Source organism: Trachurus japonicus, chromosome 14 (assembly GCF_045865225.1).
Source record: "Trachurus japonicus isolate A0001 chromosome 14, Traja_1.0".
Classification (NCBI taxonomy): Eukaryota; Metazoa; Chordata; class Actinopteri; order Carangiformes; family Carangidae; genus Trachurus; species Trachurus japonicus.
The window spans coordinates 15,034,779-15,055,810 of NC_140920.1; the positions used below are offsets into that span (position 1 = coordinate 15,034,779).

At 40.7% G+C, this 21,032-nt stretch overlaps 1 protein-coding gene across 2 annotated transcripts in view; it reads left to right on the plus strand.

The window, feature by feature from the left end:
• lrch2 (leucine-rich repeats and calponin homology (CH) domain containing 2) overlaps window positions 1-21,032 on the plus strand; it is a 39,832-nt gene that overhangs the window by 8,040 nt on the left and 10,760 nt on the right. Inside the window, exons 2-18 of one of the 2 annotated variants that reach the window (XM_085797904.1) lie at window positions 963-1,107; window positions 1,332-1,458; window positions 2,447-2,552; window positions 3,042-3,178; window positions 3,411-3,541; window positions 3,704-3,791; window positions 6,474-6,570; window positions 6,695-6,792; window positions 6,972-7,039; window positions 7,543-7,647; window positions 8,024-8,092; window positions 8,497-8,559; window positions 9,966-10,014; window positions 10,094-10,234; window positions 10,560-10,610; window positions 10,703-10,766; window positions 14,015-14,127. In XM_085797904.1, coding sequence (XP_085654030.1) covers window positions 963-1,107; window positions 1,332-1,458; window positions 2,447-2,552; window positions 3,042-3,178; window positions 3,411-3,541; window positions 3,704-3,791; window positions 6,474-6,570; window positions 6,695-6,792; window positions 6,972-7,039; window positions 7,543-7,647; window positions 8,024-8,092; window positions 8,497-8,559; window positions 9,966-10,014; window positions 10,094-10,234; window positions 10,560-10,610; window positions 10,703-10,766; window positions 14,015-14,127 — 1,652 coding nt within the window. The remainder of the gene's footprint in view (window positions 1-962; window positions 1,108-1,331; window positions 1,459-2,446; window positions 2,553-3,041; window positions 3,179-3,410; window positions 3,542-3,703; window positions 3,792-6,473; window positions 6,571-6,694; window positions 6,793-6,971; window positions 7,040-7,542; window positions 7,648-8,023; window positions 8,093-8,496; window positions 8,560-9,965; window positions 10,015-10,093; window positions 10,235-10,559; window positions 10,611-10,702; window positions 10,767-14,014; window positions 14,128-21,032) is intronic. The other variant, XM_085797905.1, reaches the window with a different exon arrangement.

Here is a 21,032-nt window from a genome sequence, read left to right on the forward strand (position 1 = left end):
ACCTTCTGTGCCTTCACTTTTAGATATTTTTTATCATGATATTTGGTGCAGATATTCCTGTCGTTTAGAGGATGTCAGTCTAGTGACTTTGGTGATCCCATGACTTTTCTTCCTGCTCCACCATGAGGTTGACATTTATCCTTTTACGTGAGATGTCTCAGCAGCTTTTGAATGGATTACAATTTTCCCTCAAGCAGCATCATCGGGTCAAAGTTGCTGCCTCTTGTGACCAAATGCAGAACTGTAATGACATTACAGCTTCACCTGTTCTCTGTGATTACTGCCCTGCTGGTCTTAACATTTAGTTTATAGCATCAGTGTGTCTAAGTCACTGGCAAACCTGATACATATAAGAAGATGGTCTTTTCTCATGTTTAGCACACATTGCATTTCTAATAGCTAAATATATGTTAATATGACATCTATATGTGTGCATTAACTTAAGTTGTATACAAAAATCAAAAATGATCATTCAATTTAAGTACAATACTCCAGACTGCCCAGTGGTATAGACAACCTCCCACTCTGCTGCACAGTGATTTGCCCAAATCTCCTTCTTTTCTAACCATTTGGTGATTATCTTCTGTCACTTGCAGCTGATCTCTCAATAAAAAGAGACAATGTGATGTGAGCTGAGCTCTGACACTTTCCACCCATTCCTACAAATGTAAAGCCATTACCGTGCCACTCCCAGTGAGATCGATCCTGGAAATACTGACATATTGCACTGCCAGTAGCACTCAAAACTTCGAGACCCGAGACACCGGTGTAATCTTAGACCCAGCGTTCAATCAAGACGCTGCCCACTGCTCCGTAACGGAAACATATCGATCTGTCTTCGAAGCCTGTGCCATATAAAAGAAGCATAATGGACGGTGCCCAGATATTGCAAAGTTAACATGTATATCTCCTATATATTTAAGGTGTACACATTCAGCAGCTTCTCTTTCTCCACCTTGCAGACTTGTCCAAGAATCGCCTCACAGAAATCCCTCCGGAGGTGTGTCTGTTCGCCCCCCTCGAGTCGCTCAATCTCTACCACAACTGCATCAAGTGCATCCCAGAGGCCATCATCAATCTGCAGATGCTGACTTATCTTGACATCAGGTGGGAACACTATACTTTCAGTTTGAAATGTTAATGTGAGTTTGGTTTCATAACTCTCAGGAGGCGCTTATTCCCCTTTCCTTACGCTAACAGGGTGAAAATGCTTACATGAAAGAGAAGCATTTCCTCTTCTGCTGAAACTCAATTCCCAATCAGCAGATACTCACTGTTACATGCTTCTGTTCCTTCTTAAAACTAGGTCACTGCTTTGTCTTTCTCCATAGTCGAAATCTCCTGTCAGTTCTGCCAAAATACCTGTTCAACCTCCCCCTCAAAGTTCTGCTCGTGAGCAACAACAAGCTTGTGTCCATCCCAGAAGAGATCGGCAAAGCCAAAGAGTTGATGGAACTGGTGAGGAGTGTGTTTACGCCAGTAGCCTACATATGAACTTATATATACAGCTCTGGAAAAAATTAAGAGACCACTCCCAAAATGATCAGTTTCTCTGGTTTTACTATTTATAGGTAGGCGTTTGAGTAAAATTAAATAATTTTTTGTTTTGTTTTATTCTATCAACTACCGACAACATTTCTCCCAAAATTGAAAAAGGGTTAGGGTTAGTCATTGTCATTTAGAGCTTTTATTGGCTAATGACTAAACTAGTCTAAATAACAAAAATATCAAGTCTTTTCAGACCTAAGCCGGTACATATTCTCATTTGCCCAGGTCATAGTATTTCAAAGGAGGTTAAATCGAAAGCAACTGGACTTAGTTATTTGTCTAGGAAGATGTTTCACCTCTCATCCAAGAGGCTTCATCAGTTCATGTACGCAACTGACCAGGCTGGGACCAGTTGCTTTCGATTTAACCTCCTTTGAAATCTTTTCAGACCTTGAATAATAATAATAATGCAAAGAAAACATGTTCATATTTATTCCTAAAGAACACTGAATTTTTTTCGGAAAAAAATAAGAGACCACTTTCACAAATGTTTCTTAAAAGCATCTCTACATGTATGACAGTCATTCTTTTCTTTTTCTGAGTTAAAATATTCTTGCTGTGTTCTTTAGGAATAAATATGAACATGTTTTCTTTGCATTATTATTATTATTCAAGGTCTGAAAAGAATTGTTATTTTTGTTATTTAGACTAGTTTAGTCATTAGCCAATAAAAGCTCTAAATTACTTTTTTTTTTTTCAATTTTGGGAGAAATGTTGTTGGTAGTTGATAGAATAAAAAAAATAAAAAACAACAACAAAAATTTACTCAAACACATACCTATAAATAGTAAAACTAGAGAAACTGGTCATTTTGGGAGTGGTCTCTTAATTTTTTTCCAGAGCTGTATATTACACAGCCAGGGCAATCTCATTCCCAACACTCTGCCTCCCCTTGCAGGATGTGAGCTGTAATGAAATCCAGGTGCTGCCAGCTCAGGTTGGGAGGCTTCACGCCTTACGAGAACTCAACATCAGGAAGAACTGTCTCCACATGCTGCCTGAGGGTCAGTTTGTCACCATGTTAATGAGGCATTTCGTCGTTAAGTTTGACAGTTTTGGCAAACATGCCACCACATCGCAGATAAGAATTAGGTGTGCTCATGCTTTGTTTTGTGTCAACCATCAAGTTATTTGGTGCAGCCAATCACCCTGACGTACCATGTAGAAGAGCTGAAGCATTTCTGAAGATGAGAAGACTCACTTTGATTTTGTCTCTTACTCTGAATTTAATATACATATAGTTTTTGTGCTTTCTGGTTACAAATCTCCACTGTAAAAGTACAAAGTGTAACATGATCACACCCTTATGTTTGTTGGCAGAGCAGAAATAACAGTGACATATAGTCTGCATATCTCTTAAAGTTGTGGCATGGTACAGTGATGGCATCTCAGAACGATAACAAATCATACGCTGTGTTCTCCGCGTGCTGGTAGCGGTGCATCACATTTAACAAAAGCGCTTTATCAAACTCCTCTCATGTGTTTCCTTCCAGAGCTGGCTGACCTGCCTCTCATCCGGCTCGACTTCTCCTGCAATAAGATCACAGAGATTCCTCCAGCTTACAGGAAGCTCAGGCAGCTGCAGCACATCATCCTAGACAACAATCCTATGCAGTCACCACCCGCGCAGGTACGGCCATTCATTTCAAGACCGGGCCTGTGCAAATGACGTTGATGTGAAGCCTCTATGTGGTGGAAGGCAGACAGCAGAAATAGGTTTTGTGGGTTTCCTGCATGTGGTTGACTTCACTTGGCAGGTTGTCATTTCGCTCACGTTCTCAATAAACCTGGCGCAACTGCACCCTCTAGTGGAGCAACCCCTAACTCAGACTAAAGAGACACTGTGAACATTTTTATTTCAGATTTGTCTCAAGGGCAAAGTGCACATATTCAAGTACCTGAACATCCAGGCGTGTAGAATGGACAAGAAGCCCGACACCCTGGACCTCCCCTCCCTCGGCAAACGCTGCCTTCCACAGCCACTTACAGATAGGTACGCACACTTACTGTTGCATCATTCACCTGTTTTTTTTTTTTTTTAAATATGCAATTAAACAACTACCACATCTTAATTCAAATTATATAATGGTATCAAATAGCATCTTTACCATTAACTGAACAAAGAAAATACAAATGAACTTTTGTACATTTCTAGCATGGAAGATTTTTATCCCAGTAAGAATCACGGGCCTGACTCTGGGATTGGCAGTGACAATGGTGACAAGAGGCTGTCTACAACTGAGGTCAGTGCTCACACAATCACACAACAATAAATGATAAATGATGATGAGTGTATTGTTGTGTTTCACTACAGTATGTACCAGAATGCAGCAGTTTAGATGCATAAATATCAATGTATGTCTTGTGGAAATAGCCTATTGTTTCTGATTCAAATAGTAGTGGTAAACTGAGCAAGTATTAGTTTGAGCTTAATTCATGGACACGACTGTCTTTATTAAAATTAAATTGGAACTTGCTGTCAACACCAGAGAAGCAAAACACTGAGACTTATGAAAAAGCACAAGCAGACTGGAACAAAACTGGGGCTGGACATGTTGCAGCAACCAGGCTGTGCAAGTGCATGAATGAAGCCCTCCGAAGCCGCCTAGTGGACAGATGGGGAATAACTAGATCTAAGTTATCTCAAGGAAATTTAAATCGAATGCAACTGGACTTGGTTATTTGTCTATGAAGACGTTTCACCTCCAGTTCATGCTCGCATCTGACCAGGCTGGGACTGGTCCAACTATCTAGTGTGGAGATACAGGTATTTAATCTCTGTGGGGGCGTTCACAAGACCGATGATGTCACTGGAACCCTTTGTGCTCCATGTGTCAACGACAGTCTTTGGTGGAAAGTTGGTTTTGACTTCGTTAGTGCCCTATTGTGTTATAACGGCAGTCGTTTGAGTGACAGGAGGCCATTTGTGAACAGTTGTTTTTCTTTGAGGCTAAAACCACCTCTCAACAGAGGAGGAGGTCATCTCTTCCTTCTCTCAGTAATCTAGCCTCAAAGAAAAACAACTGTTCACAAATGGCCTCCTGTCACTCAACGACTGCTGTTATAACACAATAGGGCACTAACAAAGTCAAAACCAACTTTGCACCAACGACTGTCGTTGACACATGGAGGCCAAAGGGTTCCAGTGACATCATCGGTCTTGTGAACGCCCCCACAGAGATTAAATACCTGTATCTCCACACCAAATAGTTGGACCAGTCCCAGCCTGGTCAAATGCAAGCATGAACTGATGAAGCCTCTTGGATGAAGAGGTGAAACGTCTTCCTAGACAAATAACCAGGTCCAGTTGCATTCGATTTAAAATTCTTTGAGATAACTATGACCTGGACAAATGAGAATATTCACAGGCTTAAAGTCCCACTCCCGCGACCCTTTTCGGCCATTTTAAAACCAGCTCATTAGCCATGCACATTAGCAATGCACCTCTGGGGGGTGGGCGGAGACTGCGCTGCTCTGCACCCGCCCAGCCACCTCCTCGCACCCCACCCCCCCGCTTGCTGACAGCTGGACATTGTACAATTACAGATTCAGCGCGTTTAACGTAAAACTCCACACTGGGATTCGATCCCAAACTGGTGCATAGTCCTAGCTCACAGTGCAAGCTGCTCTATCAGGTGAGCTATACCTATTATACCTTGACAGCTACACCGAGCTGTGAAGGCTTTCACCTCTGAGCCAGATGCAGAGCGGGGCGGGAGCTTGTAGCACTAGTGCCCTCCCCTGGAGCTGTGACACCCTCAACTCCAGTCTTCCTGAAACTGCCAGTTTGAGTCTGCCATTGGTTCACAGCAGTTTGAAGGCAGAAAAACTCTGAAATGCAATTTTGCACTTCCTTCTCTGCTGATAAGTGCTCTAACACAAGAAAAATGCCACAGGAACATGTGAAAAGCTCAAAAAACACGATTTTCACGGGAGTGGGTCTTTAACTAGATCTAAGATGAGGAGCCATGTGTATGCGAGAGGCAACCTCTTAGCAAGAGGGTTTTGGGTTCGATTCCCGGGCCTTTCTGGGTGGAGTTTTTCATGTTCTCAATCAGGGTACTCTGGCTTCCTCCCACAATCCAAAGACATGCACAGTTGTTGATTGTCAACCATACATTTCCTAGACAATGGGCGGATGGATGTGTATGTGAGTGCCTACTGTCCCACATCTTGGCAGCAGATAAAGATTAGAGATTTGAATCAATCTAAATATAGTATCTACAGTATAAAGTGTAGTTCAGAGGTTTGTTTGGGGAGACAAATATGAAACACTGATCTATAGTGATGAATTTACAGTATGAAGTCAGAAAGTCAACAAGCAGATAAAACAGATTAAGCAGTGTTTACATTGACAACCATGCACAAACATTTCTATTTATGTTTGTTTGTTTATTTATTTTCACATATCAAAGTTAAAAAAGATATAACATATAAAATCCAAAACAATGTGAAGGGGAATGCCAAAAAACCCTCCAGGGGCTTGTAGGGTGGCATTCTCCGACTACAGTTCTAAGCTAATGAGCATACATTTGTGAGGTACAAAAGTCGTTCATACATAATAAATACAAACATGGTTTAACATGATTTAACATTGTACAATGCAATACAAAAGGCTTGATAAACATATGATAAGAAATATAAAATAATCCCAGTTTAGATAGGCAGACCATGTGGAAAGTATTGGCTGGAAAAATGTACAGGTAATAAATTCCATATTCTTGGTCCACGATAAAGTATACAGAACTGTGATTGAGAGGTACAGCAATATTGGGTTCTAAGGTGACAAGAGTTGCGTGTGGAATAAGTGTGAAATTGATAGTTGTATGCAAAGAGTTTAAATATATATATAAAAAAACAATATCAAAGTGACACATTTGAACCAAACCTAAAGTTCACTCTTCATTCCTCTCGTCCCCTTGCAGCCTTCAGACGATGACACTGTCAGCCTGCACTCTCAGGTCTCAGAGACAGCCCGTGCTGACGCTCTCTCACTCCTCTCCAAAATGGATTCTTGCAAAGGTTACCGAAAATAAGTATCACACATTCCCTTTGACAGCAATAACAGAGACACGGGGTTGTTGAATGAAGTGCCTAAAATGTGACAGTTCATGTGATCAACGCGGATGCTTCCTCCCTCTATCAGATCAGGATCTCTATGACTTTATAGAGCCCAACCCCGATGAGGATCCTGCTCTGTCAGAGTGTGATGGGCAGCAAAGCAGTCACGTGTCTTGTATAAAGGTATGAATGAGTTCATCTCTATAATCTGTAGACTATGCACAAATATGTAAACAACACATTTATCTATGATGTGGGGTGGCGAAGAGGATGTTTGTGAGCGCATGAAACCTAGCCAGAAATAACACATCCTTATCTTTGTTTCTAACACGAAAGTCGATGTGTTCGTGTGTGTCTTTCAGGAACTGGAGAAAGTTCTTAACATGTCTCACCAAAGCAAAGACAAAGACAGCTGGAAAGAGGAGTCAGGGTGAGTTAGAAATTCAATAAATCAATCATGTATTTTAACTGGCCGTCTGCAGCACGTCTAACTAGAAGAAGCAATAAGAGTGATTACAGAGGCTGTCTCATCCTGATGGCACACCCATTGTGTGAGCAGGCAGCTTCTGTCATCACAGCTCCAGATACAGACTGCCAACTTGATAAATAATGTGCTGTTGCTGACAGACGTCTGCAGCTGCCCTGTTTGGGCTATAACAGTATAATATCTAAAACACTACACTCTAATCCAACAACATATAAAAAATATTTCTATAAGACTCTACTGACAAGTGCTATCCAGGCATGTGAATTAACAAAAAACATTTTTTCAACAAGGCTCTAGAGTTTTGACAGACAAGTTAAGGCACTTGTAATTTTGGTGATTCACCCTGTGCCAGGTAACAGTGTATCGTTGCTAGAGGCAGTGGCTCTAAAAGGGAAGGCATGCACTGTCTGTGGTGGCATTAACTTTGCCTTTGACCCCCGTTGCAGTTCAGACAAGGAGCAGCTGGTCGAGGAAGAGGACGATGAGCTGAAGGAAGTTCTGGATCTGAGGAAGATTGCAGTGCAGCTCTTGCAGCAGGAGCAGCAGAATCGGTGCGTGGTCCGACCTGAGACGGCGTGCATCACTCCAGGCCATCATTCACCGCTCAGGCTAACAGATCACTAGGGAGATTGTTTCCCAGGGTCTGATGTTTATTTGCTTTGGCTCTTGCTAACTGCACACAATGTGAAAAGATTCTATCATCATCCCTGTGTTTGTCTATTCATTCTCTGTTTCTCAGTTTGAAGATTGGTGTTTTTTTCTTCAGTATCCAAATATATGTATCTCCATCAGCACCATGTGAACTCTTTTTTCCCTCTGCATAATCCTATAGAGTCTTATCAGCTTTACTCCACTTTCTCCCTGTCCACCCCTTGTTCCCTGCTTTTTCTCTTTTCTCGGCTGCACTTTTTGATGCACGGCTTCTAGACGACGGTCCTTAATTTGCAGAGCAGAGAGTCTCATTCACCGACGGAGAGTAACCGGCCGGGCTCACAGGTAGAGGGAGAGACAGTTTATATGTCACACTGGGTGGATAACCACTGATTCAACATGCTGACGCAAAGGTGTTTTTTTATCTGTCTGAACAAGTAAAGAACAAACAAATTTTTCGAATCAATGTGAGTAAATGTATCAAAAGGTTTAGGGGATTGGCTGTTTCCTTTCCCATGAGCTGGTGTATGTTTAACTTGAGTCAATCTGAAGTCATGTCTAGCCCATAAAAGGACATTCTCAAATAATACCATTCCATCTATTGTGCTCATCACCTTTTCTAGTGAACTTGACTCAGGCCGGCTCCATTTGTAAATGTATAACTAAATGATTCACCATGGGAAAAAAATGTTCATTCATGTGATTTCAATACTTTTCAGTCTTTACACTGTTACTCTTTATGTGTGCAGGTTCTTGAGTCACTCTGGAAGCTCCAGCAGCAAACCAAGGCCTCCGCCTCAGACTGCTCGCAGGTACCTGCTGAGTCTCATGCACTGCGCCCACACATTTTCAGTCCTGCTGGACAGAAGTATGTGTTTATAGTGGAGTACTTTTAAAGGCCACGAGATAGTGATAACAAGGACCGCAACAATTTATCTGCCCTGTCCCTCTCTCAGTGGGACTAGCTGAGTCTGTATACAAAAAGCTTACATAAAATGTATCCATTTTAACAACAGAGGGAATACCAGATAGCACAAATTATTTATATATATACTATATAAAACTATGAGAGAGAAAGCACTGCCATATTGGATGCTATTACAGCCAAAAACAGTGAATAATCCCTAACGTTTTATAAGACTGCAAAATATTTTGTGCTTTTTTCCAGTGTTGTGATATTGGGTGGAGGTGATCCAGCTGTTATGGCAACTTTTTGCAAAAGTCATAAATAATGCCCTTCATTATTTCCAGTCAAGAAAGATTTAATGTCTTTGAAGAACTATGAAAACGAACAACAGCTGGGGCGTCGTGTGACGTAGTGGTTAGAGTGGGCGCCCCATGTATAGAGGCACAGTCCTCGCTGCAGTCGGCCCTGGTTCGAGTCCCACATCGGGCGCCATTTACTGCATGTCATTCCCCCTCTCTCTGCCTCTCCGTTTCCTGTCCGTCTCAACTGTGCTATCCATAAAGGCATAAATGCCCAAAAAATATACTTAAAAAAAAAAAAGAAAGAACAACAGCTTCTTCCATTTTAGAAGCTGGAAAGAAGAAGTCTGTGGCATGTCTGTGCGAAGGTGTTAGGCACAATTTCTGATAGTCTTTTGTCTTTCTACCGGCCGCTTTATGCTGGTATGCACTTAGTCATTGTTTTGATATTTGCACACTGTTATAATCTAACAGTTTTTATTTTATATTTTTCTGAAAACATGTTGTGGCATTGTCCACTATTAGTTATGCTTAAGTCATGATGACTTATGTCATGTGCACATTTGCACACTTTGCTCTGCTGTACACTTTTGGTCCAGAGAAATTGAGTCATCAGCATAGAGTTGTTTAAATATGGGAGACTTGCAACCAAAAGTTCTCTCAAAAAAGAATGACTCACCCATGCATGTTAACACAAGAACAGGGGTGTAGCAAAACAGCAGCTGGTGCTCTGGACATGAGAAAAACTTTGAACTATTTGCCTCCAGAAGACCTTTTGTTTACAAGAGAGCTGCAGAACGCTGCAACTGCTGCTTGTTTAAATGCAATGAGAGATCACTGCAAATATAGATTTGATTGAGGGTCCAACTGTTTACTGCAACTTATACGAGGTGTATCCTTAAAAATATTTTTGAAAGCATCCTCATTTTACTGTTTTCAATAAAAACCTTACCGTATTGACAGTATGCAGTTTATTCCCCTTAAAATAAACCTTGTTGTTTTCTTGTTCTAGTGCTTCTCTGGATGAAGGGAGCAGTGGAGCCTCAGTGCTTTGTGGACAGGTACAAACTCTCTTTGTCTCCTATTTTTGTGTGATGTTTTCACTCGAGATGATTTAACTCCAACCATCTGCCTCCACAGCCTTCTTCTTCCTGCTCCTTTGATGGCAGCCTGAAGACGGAGCAGTCAGACTCAGAGCCAAAATGGCCGGATGTTCCACCTGTCCTCAATCAGAATGAAGACAGGAGGAGGAACAAATACCTGCGGAAGGATTATCTGAAGGTATAAATGCACAGTAACCACAGCTGTCTCGTTTGTTGATGGTGAGATAAACAAACAAACCACCCCACATCATGTTCTAATCCCATATCTGGGATGACAAGTTTCCAAGAGGCTGCCAGGCTAACCACCATCATTTGTGGGAGAAGACTCACTCTTTGTGTTTTGTGTGTAAATATTTGCTGTTGTGGGAACACAGAGGGCCTCCAAAAATGTGGCTGAGCTAACCACAAGAAAAAGTCCCAGGCCTTCTTGAGAATCTGTCCCACTTGTGAAACACTTACTGTATATACGTATATACACTAAAAATATTTTTTTTCCCTGAAAGTACAAGTGTCAGAGTGCTCGGAAAAACTCCAGTGGGAATGACGACTGTGAGGTGGGTGTGAGAAAACATCAAATGACCTCTGGTCATTTTATCATCTCAAAACATCTTCGACTGAGCTTATAATGCTCCTCTTTTGTTTCCAGGAAGGCTTGCGTAACGCTGATTTCAGCTCGACTCTGACAGTGTTTGGACTAAAGCCAAGATCAGGTAAAATATAAGTGTTTGTTGATCTGCTACTATTTTCTTTGATTAACGATGGTGTTTTTCTGGGTCAGACTTCACCCATGTCTTTTCAGTGTTGCTGCTGATTTATGATGATACAGTCTATAACAATTTGTTATACCCAGAAAAATTACTCTATAATTAGGACCAGTAAATTTGCATAAGTACTAAAGCAACAATGGTTTATTCTAAGCCAAGGCTGAAATGGGTGGTGTGAATGCTTTCCTTTTCACGTGAAGCCAAAATATTTTTAGGTGGAGTCTCGGCGTTCTTTCCCTGGAAGTGGGGAAGGCTTCTGTGGAATTGTTGATCTGCTTTATATCTGTGCATAAACTGTTACGGACAAGGTTGGACAGGCGTGATATTTATCTTCTCATCAGTTGTAGTGTATTACTGTATTGGTGTATTAATAGATTTATTTAAGTCTACATACAAATCTTGTTCGCCGATGCCACAGTAGTGGAGGGACTATTATATCCTTTACTTTGGTGAAATAATTGATACAGCCCTGTAAAATTACTGTAAATGCTCCATTACAAGCAGCAGTACAATCAGACTAAGGTACTTTAAGGTGTCAAATGTAAAAGTGCTTTAAGTAGAAAAATGGCCCCTCATACAACACACTGCAAAAACCACAATGTGAGTGTTACAAATCTTCAATTTGTCAAACATTTGCAGAAACCGACCAAGAGTATTGTGACAGCTGCAGGGTTAAAGGTGCACGCTATTTTCCAAACAGAGCCTCTCTGGGTTTACTCCTAAATGGTTTGACTTCTTGCTGCATTTCATTTTCATTCTCTCTGTCACTGCATTTTCTGTTTCTCTATACTGTCCTGTCGAATAAAGACATAAAACGGCAAAAGAAATAGTTCCATCATGTTAAAACCATGACAGCCAGCAGCAAAAATGCTGCAATGCAAATCATTTCCATCTCATATGTTTGTTTTATTTCCAACATTTATCTGTCTGATAGAGGACCTGTTTATCAGACATCAGTCCATGTGCAGTGCAGGCTGCCAGTTTCCATGATGTCACACTAACTTTTTTTGATTGTTTGATTGATTGATAAATTGATTGTTTAGTTTGTTGGAAAATAAAACAGGAAATGCCCATCATAGTAAACAAGAACCAAAATAAGACCTTCAAATTGTTATATAATTGTTATTTGCAATAATCAATGGCCTTTTGGTTCTACACCACTTACCTGTGCAGGGTTGTGAGTTTCAATCCCAGTTGAAATAGGGCCAACATATAAAGACAAATAATAACACACACACTCACATTCATACAACTGCGAATAAAATAATGATAATAAAAATAATTCTGATTTTGATTACCAAACCAAACAAACCAAAGCACTTCATGGTTTATGTTTTTTTGTACAACTCTACTGATATTATCTGTCAACTAGATTTATGGAAGTAAAAAATGCAGTGCAGGAGAAGTATTAGGCCTAAGTCACATAAAATTTAAATACTCAAGATTTTCAAGTGCCACACATTTGTATCTAGATACTGCACTTGAATACTGCATTAACGTTACTGCATCCCACCATTGAGTCAACATTCCTTCTTTGTGGCTTTTCTTTATAGCAGCAAAGAAGATTTAAACCAAATGAGAAAAAGACTAGTGGGGGGTCCGGTATCTTATTTTGTAAAATGGTAGTTGATAAAGATTAAAGGATGTCCAGTTGACAGTGGCTGCACCAATGCTAATGCGTGCATATCTCAACCATATGTATTTAGACTGCATGCTGAGATGTAGTGATAGCAGAGTGTGATGTGGTGTGCACAATGTGGGTTTGTTTCATTGAAACGCCACCTTTTCCTTGAAAACATCTAGTTGTTCCCTTTTATCTGACAGAGACAGCCTAGAGCTGACCTGTTGGTAGTAGATGTTTCTATGATTTCTATTTTCTCTGTTTTGTTTTGTTTTGTGTTTTTTTTTCTTTCACCGTGTGTTATGTCCAGGGTTGGGGCGTAACGGTGTTGCGTATTTAAAATACAAAATATGAGTAACTGTATTCCGTTACAGTTAAATTGGTGTATTCTGAAGATACTTTCTTTTTTAAAAATTGATTACTTGGATTACTTTAGCCTACCGCACTACACGTTTGTTGCATGAGAGTGCTCTCATGCGGGGAAAGAAAGGAGGGTTAAGTGCTTAACTGGTCGTCTCTGCTGGAGTTGGCTTCACTTTGGTAATGGCGCTACCGGGATGCCCAGCATATGGTCTCTGGCAAACAACATGAATCAACTGCGACTGGATCACGTTTTTAAAAGGATCCTGGACTGTCATGATGTTAAAAATGAGCATGGTTTAACAACAACGTCACGCTGTTTCCAAAACAAGTGAGTTAAAGTACATTTTTAGAGTTAGCCTATTTAACAGTGGCTCCTGTCATTACTTTATTTTCAAAATATCATCACGTTGTTGGCCCTACACGCACAAACAAAACCTATTTTAAATTGTGTAAATTCTGTATTAGAGGTTCAGTGCCTGTAGTCTGGACTGTGGAGCAGGGGAAGCTGCTCAGTTTTAATATAGCCTATAAGCCTACTAATTTAATGTGATAAAAAAGATAATTTAAATATGGCTGGATGATCAATAACAAATTTAACTGTGGTTTGACAAATTCAAACACATATTAAAGCAGAAGTAAGCGATCCGGTCGTTTTGGCTAACTTCTTGTCAGCCGATGGAGTTAGCAGTCCCCGCCCTCGTCATGGATCTATTGGTCCTCGTCCCTACGTCACCACATTCATGCGCATCCCTTGGCTGCACACACAGAGAGGACCGCCCCTTTATGCTGTTCTCTCTCCTCATTGGATAAAGGTTGTAGGATACAAGGAAAGTTTTCTCCTCGGCTTACAGCAGAGCAGAGTGACTGACAGACCCGTGTTTCAGACCAAACACTCTATATAAGTGATTGCTGTCGGAAGATACAACTATTTAAGACTTACATTAACACAAATATTCCGCTTACTTCTGCTTTAATTAAAGCTTTAGTTTTAAGGAGCCACGGTAGCCTCGTGTCCCAGTTAAAGGCGCTCAGGTAGGATTTTGATGTAATAAAAGCAATCCAGAAAGTATTCAGAATACATTACATTACTTGAGTAATCCAAATACATTACAGATTACATTTTAGGACATGTAATCAGTAATCTGTATGGGAATACATTTTAAGAGTAACCCTCCCAACACTGGTTATGTCTCTCTGTTTGTCTCGTCAGCCTTCACCAGAGGAAGCCGTCAGGAGTACACCTCAACAGACCCCAGTTTCACCATGAGGAGGAAGATGGAGCACTTGAGGGAGGAAATGGAACAGATAGGACTGTTACGGCAGGTCAGATACTTCACAGCTTGTTTATGCCTTTGCATATCACACAACACACTGATTCATCCAGATGCCAAAGCCTGTCAGATCCTGCTTTTGTTTTAGTGTTTGTACCCTTCAGTAAAATAAATGTTCTGATTCAAGTGTCTGGAGGACAGCGTGTTTCCCCCGGGAGTTTTCACATTTGATGATCCGGAAGTTTCACAACTTCACGTGATTCAGGCCTCTTGTACCGTGCAGCTTACAAATAATTGACTCATCTCATTCTGTCAGACCTGTGTATTGTGCAAACAGTGCGCAAACACACTGAGCTTAAAAGGATAGCAGCAAAGTTGAACTTTAAAGGGATAGTTCAACATGTTGGCAAATTCGCCTATCGCCATATTCCCTACAGTCATAGGGGTATAGGTTCATTACCTTTAAATGTCGGTGCATGTTGTTTTTTAGATCCGTGGGGCAGAGAGGCGAGCTGCTCAGCGAACACAATTCAACAACTCCAAAACACTCTTGTGGACAAGTTGTGACCTGCACATTCACAATGCTATAAATAATCATGTATAAGTAACATTACAACACATGAAGCAAATACTCTGAACTAGTTGTGTGCTATACAAGTGCTATATTATTAGTTGTGCTTTTGAAATCACTCCGCCCAGCAGCCGTGTCTGGAATTTAGTTCCGGCTATGCATTTGCCTCGAAAACAACTCCATCTCGTAATGTTACATTATTATTTCATAGCGTAGTGAATGTGCAGGTCACAACTTGTCCACAAGAGCGTTTTGGAGTTGTTGGATTGTGTATTTGATGAGTTTTGATGGACAGGGGACCTGTACCGGTCACCTCCATTGTGTTCACTGAGCAGCTCGCGTCTCTGCCCCGCAGATCTCAAAACAACATGCACCGACAATTAAAGGTAATGAACCTATACCCCTATGACTGTAGGGATTATGGTGATAGGCGAATTTGCCAAAACATCGAACTATCCCTTTAAAGTTCCACTTTGCTGCTGTCTCTAAAATCTAATGAAGCAGGTGGCTGTATGGTGGATACAACAGGTCAACACACTGCAAAAGCCACAATGTGAGTGAGCACCAGTTTATCTATATTGGCGGATTTCACATAGCAGCATTAGTAAGTTTTACTGATTTGTCAAACATCTGCAGAAACTTTCTCAGTGGGAATAAAGGAACCGATCAAGAGTATTGTGACAGCTGCAGGGTTAAAGGTGCATGCTATTTTCCAGACAGAGCCTCTCTGGGTTTATTCCTAAATGGTTTGACTTGTTGCTGCATTTCATTTTCATTCTCTCTCTTCCTGCATTTTCTGTTTCTCTATTGTCTTGTTGAATAAGACATAAAATGGCAAAAAAAAAAAAACTAATTAAAAAAATAGTTTCATGTGTCAGTAATAATAACATTTGTGCATTTGAGTAAGTAAACAAAACCCTTTCAACTTACATGTACAGCATATTAAAATCATGACAGACAGCAGGAAAACTGAAAAGAGAGAAACCATTATCAGTCCATGTGTAGTGCGGGCTGCCAGTTTCCATGTCACACTAAATCTTTGTGGCTTTTCAACTTTGTGACCCGTCACGAGAAAACAAGAAACAAGTCGGCCCAGCACAAGTCGGGAAAACAAAGAAAAATCGATTTTTTTAATTTTTTAATTTGTGATTTTCTTTTTTTTTGCAGAGTTGAAATCATGAAGAAGCCACTCCATGTTTCAAATAATAGTATTGATGTTTTTAAAACCTTAAACTTTATATTTGAATTTGGGTAGTTTTAGAGTAAATCTTCGCTGCAGCTGGGAGGAGGGGTGATCCCACAGCAAATTAGCATACTGGCTTTTCTTTGGCTGAAAAAAGAACAAAAGCACGTGAATAGTCAATCAGCACGTTAAAAGGGTCTCACATGGCTACTTAGTATGCAACCGCTCAGCTTCATGTGTTCTTATCATTGAATGAAGATGGACCAAGAAAAACACATTGCAGAAGAGCTAAATTGTGGCTGTTACAGTGTAAATCTTTTTCAGTACTTCTTCAACAAGACAGATTCTTCTGGTTATGCCGATGTCGATTTCACTTCTGATTCTGAGCCTGAACTAGAAGATGAAACTGAAAAAAATCGACGAGAGCGACTGCATTACTTTGGAGAACATCCCTAATCTACAGTTGACTTTAGCCGAAGATGAAGACGACAAAGAATCCCTAGGCCTCACAGCGGAGGAGCTGGACGACATTGAAAATGAGGGTAACCTCAATGTCTCTCGAGAATAAATAAAGGTTCTAAAAAGCTATATCTACTGTAACATTTGAAGGCGACAAAGACAGAGAAATGGAGAAGATCCGTAACTTTGACTGCAAATGCTACAGAAGAAGAAAGGAGAATTCTCACCTTGGGACACAGTCATGTAGCCACAAACTTTCTACAGTTTTCATTAATGTCCAAATTATCTACATTATGTAGTGTTGATTCAAAGTCACATACAGGGATTACAAAATGGCTTATTTCTTCATGCTAGACGCCATCTTTTAATAATATTAATAGTAGTAGTATATTGCCTTTCTTGTTTTTCTTTTTTTTTTGTAACAACAGAATTTCCATTTCAATAAAGTAAATTCTGATCAGTCCACTAAAGTGTTTATGGAAAATAACACTACATTACCTACATTCATTCCTTTCTCTAGGAACCCCCCAGGGTCCCTAAACCTAGTTTCTTTCCTACTGGTTAACAGTAGGGGGTTGGACTTAAAGTTGTACAGAAAAGAAAATTGAATTTGAGCCCACTCAAACGGCCATTTCTGTACACCTTTAATCTCCCAAGGGGCATTTTGAGTTATTGGCGGATTCTGAAAGTGTAGGTTCTAGGCTAAGCTTTCTAACGATGTCCAACACATGGAAATCTGAAAATATTTGAAGGAGATGTGGCCATTTGAATGTAGGCATTCCTGTAGTGAGAACTCAAGCCTGAAAGATTCTGAACCTACCTGTGGAGCCAGGTAACACATCCTGTTTTTTCCATGGCTGGCCTTTGGTTTCATACTTTCAGATGAGATAAGAGGTGAGCACAGAGAAACGTTCCTCTATCACCAGATTAATTATGACGCTTGTGTCAAACTCATCATTCTGCGCTGAAGTGAGGTTTAATCGGCCGAAATACATTGACACATGAGTGCACGGTAGCGGTTGATGCTGCATAGTGCTGCGCAGATGCACAGTGGAAGAAACACATATACAAGTGTGCTTGCATGACACAAACAGTCCTCAATGTGGTTGCACCAAAGAAAAAAAAAGCTCCTCTCTTGCCACATCCATGAAAATGACATAAACTGCCACCACTAGAGGACAGTAAACTACATGATGGATGCTAATAGGCAATATCAGATACTTTATGAGACAGATCACTGCTTCGCTTGCCCTGATGGCACACCACTGTGCAGCTGAGGTGCAAGAGGTTGAAAACTAGACAGGCACCATATTAACAGCGTATAAGCCTGTCTGGAACCTTGTTACTAATCTCACATCTGATTATAATTGGAGGAGAAGCGGCATGTTTGAAACTGTCAGGTACACCAAAACTATGTGCGCCTGGCTTTATGTCAAATGTATACAAAAGAAACAGAGTGGACACGCACATCACACCAGTGAGGGCAGGTGCAGAGTACAAAAAATTAGCAAAATAGAAAAAACAGGAGTACTCGCAGCTCTGCAGGACTCAGTGTCAATTTATTGTAGTGACGTACGTTTCGAGCAGTGTAGCTCTTCGTCAGACAGTAGGATAGCTATCAGAGGCCATCTTAAATACTACTAGTCACATGACTTGATCAGGAGAAGATAGCATGCAGCTGTTACAGGTGTCAGATTTAACAGAAAAAACAGAAGACAGCAAGCAACCTCAATACCCTGACCTTGATATTCTCGGTGCATCTAAATAAATAAATGTACATTGTGTCACACAATCAAACACTATATAAAAATATTTTACCTCAGGCCACAAGAGGCCGTAATGAAATAGAATGACAATAATAATTATAGCTGCTGCACAGCGATGGGTCGGATCCGGGCTACTTTTGGGCAAATTTAGGCAAATCTGAGCAACAAACAGGAGAATAGGAAGACAAGACAGTTTGATTTGAAAATCTTTAATGTCCCCGAAGCGCAATTTGGTTTGCAGCAAAAGTTCAACACAGTAGAGTAGCACACACATGACACAATAAATACATATAAATACATATAGTCATCACAGATTACAGTACTGTACATCCTTCCCAACAGGTTCGCCTACAGCGTATTAAGGAATCTAACGGCAGACGGGACAAAGGATTTTAAATATCTGTTTGATTTGGCCTGACAAGGGAACGTGTACCTCCTCTTAGATGGGAGGAGTCGAAACTCTGCATGAAGAGGGTGGAGAGGGTTTGCCAGAATGGCCCTTGCCCTCTGAATGGCTCTGACCTGATAAACATGATCAAGGTCATTCAAGTTAGTGCCAATTGTTTTTTGGCAGTTGACCTTATAATATTCAATTTGCATCAGTTGAGGATTGAACCCACAACCTCAGGAACCAAAGACCATTGTCTATCACACTGAGCTAATTGGCAAGTGGCAGTTCAGCAGTGGCTTCACAAATTGAGTAAGCCATTCACTGTCGTGCAGGCAGATTTGAAACCACAGTAAAAAGAAAAATCAGTTTTTGAGGTAAAATAATGATATGTATTTGTGAAACATCTACTATGACTCTAAGATGTTAGGAGCCTTCGCACATGGTCCAGTCCAAGCTATTTGGATTTTTAAATTTAGAGGCTTGCTGTGATGCCACCATTAGGACAATTGTCTTGTGTTGAGGACATCTGACATTTTGATCTGTCATCATCATCATCATCACCCTTGCTGGGTTTCGAACTCACAGCCTCTGACAGCAAGAACCAGCTCCTAACTCGCTGAGCTAATTGGCTGGTAGTGGGACCTGCTGTGTAGCTTCATTTATCGACTCAGGGAGTCAATGCCCGGGCAGCTGTTGTCAAGGCAGATTTCGAAAATGGTCAAAATGTCAGAAATTCTGTTTTCTAAACAAAAATCTGATAATACATGGGATCTGGCATGGGGTTGGACATTTCTGTAAGGTTTGGTGAGTTTTCACCCATGGGAAGTATGATTTCCTTGGAAGTAGAAAGAAGAAGATGGCACTGGACCTTTGTGCAAAATTTAATGAGCTTTCGCCCATGGTCCGGTCCAAGCTATTTGTTTTGTTTTTTTAATTTAGAGGCTTGCTGTGATGTCACCGTGAGGACATCTGGCATTTTGATGTGTCACTATCATCATCACTCTTGCTGGGTCTTGAACCCACATCCCCTTGCACCACAAACCAGTGCTTAACTCAGTGAGCTAATTATCTGGAAGTGAGACATGGTGTGTGTCCTCTCAAATAGACTCAGGGAGTCAGTTTCTGGGCATCTGAGGCAGATTTCAAAAATGGTCAAAATGTCATAAATTCTGTTATCTAAACAAAAATCTGATAATACATAAATTGCATCTAGACAGCATGGAAATGTTGGTGATTTGTTTTTAATAATAAGTGTTGTTTCAGGGTCATATTTGTAACCAAAATAATGCCACCTACAACCCATGTCACCTGTGCAAATGAATGCTGAGTCAGGCAGTGTATGTAAAATATTGTTTCTCCAACCTCAGATGTTCTTGATTTGATCCCATCTTGCATGTTATTTCCCAGGTTCAGGTGCTTTGATACAGCCATTGAACCATGGTGGTGTGAAAGGAAAAAGGGTACAAAGTGGGATGGTGAGAGGGAACAACAAGAGCAACAAACATAATACATGGTGTGCCCCAGGAAAACTTCCCATGCCGGGAACAATAAAGCAGGCATGACCTTTACTTGTAAAACCCATCACTGACTTTTACGAGGAGCTAGGGCACTTTTTTTTTAAAGTATATTTTTGGGGGCTTTTTCGCCTTTAATGGACAGGAAAGTTGAGAGAGAGACATGAAATGGGAGGTGGGGTGACACACAGCACAGGGGTGGGACTCGAACCGGGGTCGGACTAATAGCCTCAACATATGGGGCGGGTGCTCTACCAACTGACGTTCATTCTTGACCTTGGAAACAGTTCACTGTTCAAGAATGAACTTTCAGTCTCAAGAAAACCATTGTTACAGCTGGGCAGAGGGTACATTCACTTCATGCCCCAGCAAAATACTCAGAACAGGAACTTGTCGATGACATTTGACAAAAGCAGGCGAAGAATCAGAATGTGCAGACCAGAGTTTCACGTTTAGAAAAACATCATGAGGCAAGGCCAATCAGTTCATCAGCTTTGTGGAGAAAACAAGAACATATTTTATGGTGCACACAAACAGAGCCACATAGCAGACAACTGACTTCAAAAGAAGTTTTTACAAAATCATATAAAAAGATCCGTGACTGCTGTGAATTCATTGTGCGGAACAACAATAGTTATGTCTACTCAGGCCTGAGGTGAGAATGTATTATGTCTTCCACCTTTACCGTAATTCCAACGAATGGATCATTGCAACACAAACAGATAAATCAAGATCAACTCATTCGACCATAACCTCTAGGTGCCAAAACATGTTAAGACACATCCATAAAAGACAATTATACTTCCAGATAATAGGTAACAAAACAAAATCCATCCAGTGGGTGAGAACTTGGGTGAGAAACAGTGCACATCCTGGGCAGGTGGCCAGGACTTGAATCCAGAGCTGCATTACTTTAAACTGTAGTGACAAATATGAAAATCCCATGACTTATATTTTCATATAGTGTTATATATTATATTTTAGTAGCAGTGGTGCTAATTTGCAGCCCTTTGTTTTGGGTATGAACAGTCAAATAATGTTTGTCCACATTGATGAAAAAATGTGTCCTAGTT